Here is a 2,477-nt window from a genome sequence, read left to right as displayed (position 1 = left end):
GAATTATCGTAAACACCCACAGTCTGTACTTCACTATACTTATGGGAGCGATGCACTTGGACACGGTGCATTTAGACACAGCCAATCACAGCACCGTGTGATTAGAGACATTTGTAGGGTCCCTTGGAACAGCGACTTGTGATTAGACTGTGTCCAATTGCCCCGTGTCCAACTGATATTCACCCATACTTATATTTATATATTAGTATGCATTTGAAAAACTAAAATGTATTTAGTTGTCAAAATATTAAGCAAAATAAATTATTTGTATATATATTTAGGTATATATATAATTGTTGAGTTCATTTTTACATGCAAAAATAATTGTTTTCACTGAACTACACTTTGAAGAATTATTTCCGCATCTCAAAATAAACTCAGAATTGGTGAAATACGACTGAATTCTTTTTTCATTTTTTTTCAATTCTTTGTGCTATCTGAGAAGTCACTCGTAAGTGCTACATACCTGAGGAAGTACATCATTATTTCTTAACATCATTCGGACGAAATTTTCTCGTACAGCTGTAACACTGTTTGTTTTCTCTGAAGTACTGGGTACAATAGGTAGTGTTCCCTTTTTTTTTGCTGCTTATTATTATATACTAGGCGCTTTAAATATTTATTACGACGTTTCAGTTTAATATTCATTTTATAAAATGTCATTCTTATGGGGCTTAAATTTCTAGATTGAGTGATTTCCTGTAGCTGTGGTCGTTTTTTTATTTTATTTTTTAGAGTTTGCATTTGTATTTCTAGTGTTTGCAGTCTGTGTCCATAATTCGAAAGAACTGAATTAATTTTATCTTGTTCAGGCATTGAACTTTCACAAGCTTTCTGATGTACACTGCTGCAATCCATTAACTTTTCGCATTCTGTAATTGCTGTATTGTGCTCTTCAAAATAATTACTCTGTACAAGCTCTATATATATAGACTCTACTTTCACCAAATTATTATTATTATTACTCTCTATAGACATTAATTATTATTATTAAATTATTATTATTATTACTCTCTATAGACGTTATTATTTGCACATTGTGCATCCTGACTGTACTGTGCATATTCTGATACGTAAATTGCTGATTGCTGTTGCTGCGATATATGATGCATATTGTTAGATTCTGTGTCTACATTATCACATATGAACAATACAGGAACTGCAACATTTAACAAAACACGTTTGTACAAACAAGGACTGTAGTCTTCTGAACAAAAATGTTTATGGCACACTTTATTCTTCTGCATCTCATTGCTGGCATAATTTTTTAAGTGATCCAACTTCAAACTTTCTATCCATTTTGAGCATCTTTCAGGATCTCTGGGAAATTTATGGAGGGCACTTCTTTTCCAGATTTGCATCCAGGAACACAACATATTCTCCCCATGTTTGTCTCAAATAATACAAAATCTCAGAGGGATGTCCTTTGAAAATCTGTGATATGGGTGGTGCAACGTACGTTAAAAATTGTTCCGATGTTACAAATAAAAAATAACGTAACAAATATTTACAAATTGAAATCACAAACACGTTAATGTGTATTTACTTTCACCGTAATAATCATCTATTTGGAGCGAGCGACGATGAGCATATACAAAAAGATTCTTTTAATTTTGACAAAAAGTATTAAACAATGTTCAAATATTTATTGTAGACATACAGTTGGCTGCGTTTAACGAACATAAGTTACACAACAATTCAGTAATTGATCAACGTCATTGATGTAAATTTAGATATCTAACAAACCAATAATCGCTAATCGCTCACTGATCATTTAATTCCACTGAACGCATCCTTTTATATTTATGTTTAATCATTTTCTAAAACAAAACTTACCAATATCTATAGTAGTCTGCAATTTTACGCACCCGTCTCAGGGTGTATATCAGTTGGACACGGGGCAATTGGACACAGTCCAATCACAAGTCGCTGTTCCAAGGGACCCTACAAATGTCTCTAATCACACGGTGCTGTGATTGGCTGTGTCCAAATGCACCGTGTCCAAGTGCACCGCTCCCTCCGTCTCATACCAGACGCCATATTGCATTTTTGACATCGTAGTTCACATTTCCTGGGGGTCTATCTTTTAAATGGCGCTCAAACACTATACCAAATTCTCCCATAAGAGTTTTTCAGCCCTGGCATGGACTTAAGCACGGACTTTATAAAGATCGTCTAATAAAACAAGATATTTTCAAGCATCTGCTCATATCTTAAGACAATCTTATTCATGAACTATGAATACATAGGCCGGTATTCATAGACCAATCTTATTTCAAGACCATTTTAAGTAATGTCTTAAGATGCGAGTAGAGCTCTGTGATTGGTTCATGACATTTTAAGAAAACATCTAGTACAGAAAATCGCCAACTTGGTCACGTGACCAGCTAATTGGCTGGCATAAATATATACGAATTTAGACATTGCGACGTCAATGCAGAACAAATGCTTATATATATATATATATATATATATAT

At 33.8% G+C, this 2,477-nt stretch overlaps 1 protein-coding gene across 1 annotated transcript; it reads right to left on the bottom strand.

The window, feature by feature from the left end:
* Window positions 1-495: 495 nt before the first annotated feature.
* Window positions 496-1,983, bottom strand: LOC116852264 (THAP domain-containing protein 1-like). The gene is made up of 3 exons (XM_032832453.1): window positions 1,837-1,983; window positions 1,023-1,434; window positions 496-891 (listed from the first exon to the last, which is right to left on the bottom strand). The coding sequence occupies exons 2-3, from the start codon at window positions 1,374-1,376 to the stop codon at window positions 496-498; spliced, it is 750 nt and encodes a 249-aa protein (XP_032688344.1). The 5' UTR covers window positions 1,377-1,434; window positions 1,837-1,983.
* Window positions 1,984-2,477: the final 494 nt, after the last annotated feature.

The sequence above is a fragment of the Odontomachus brunneus genome, unplaced genomic scaffold (genome assembly GCF_010583005.1).
Source record: "Odontomachus brunneus isolate Ranch 3 - 2012 unplaced genomic scaffold, Obru_v1 Obru_scaffold_209, whole genome shotgun sequence".
Lineage (NCBI taxonomy): Eukaryota > Metazoa > Arthropoda > Insecta > Hymenoptera > Formicidae > Odontomachus > Odontomachus brunneus.
The sequence above is the reverse complement of the archived record's forward strand: the minus strand, read 5'-3'. Positions and strand labels throughout refer to the sequence as shown.

What these genes read in the sequence shown, in the direction of transcription:
- LOC116852264 (XM_032832453.1), bottom strand. Translation starts at nt 1,376, where the DNA reads ATGTTGTGTTCCTGGATGCAAATCTGGAAAAGAAGTGCCCTCCATAAA. An exon ending in CACAATGTGCAAATAATAAC is followed by an intron (nt 892 to 1,022) that starts GTCTATAGAGAG and finishes TATTTTGAAGAG; the next exon opens with CACAATACAGCAATTACAGA.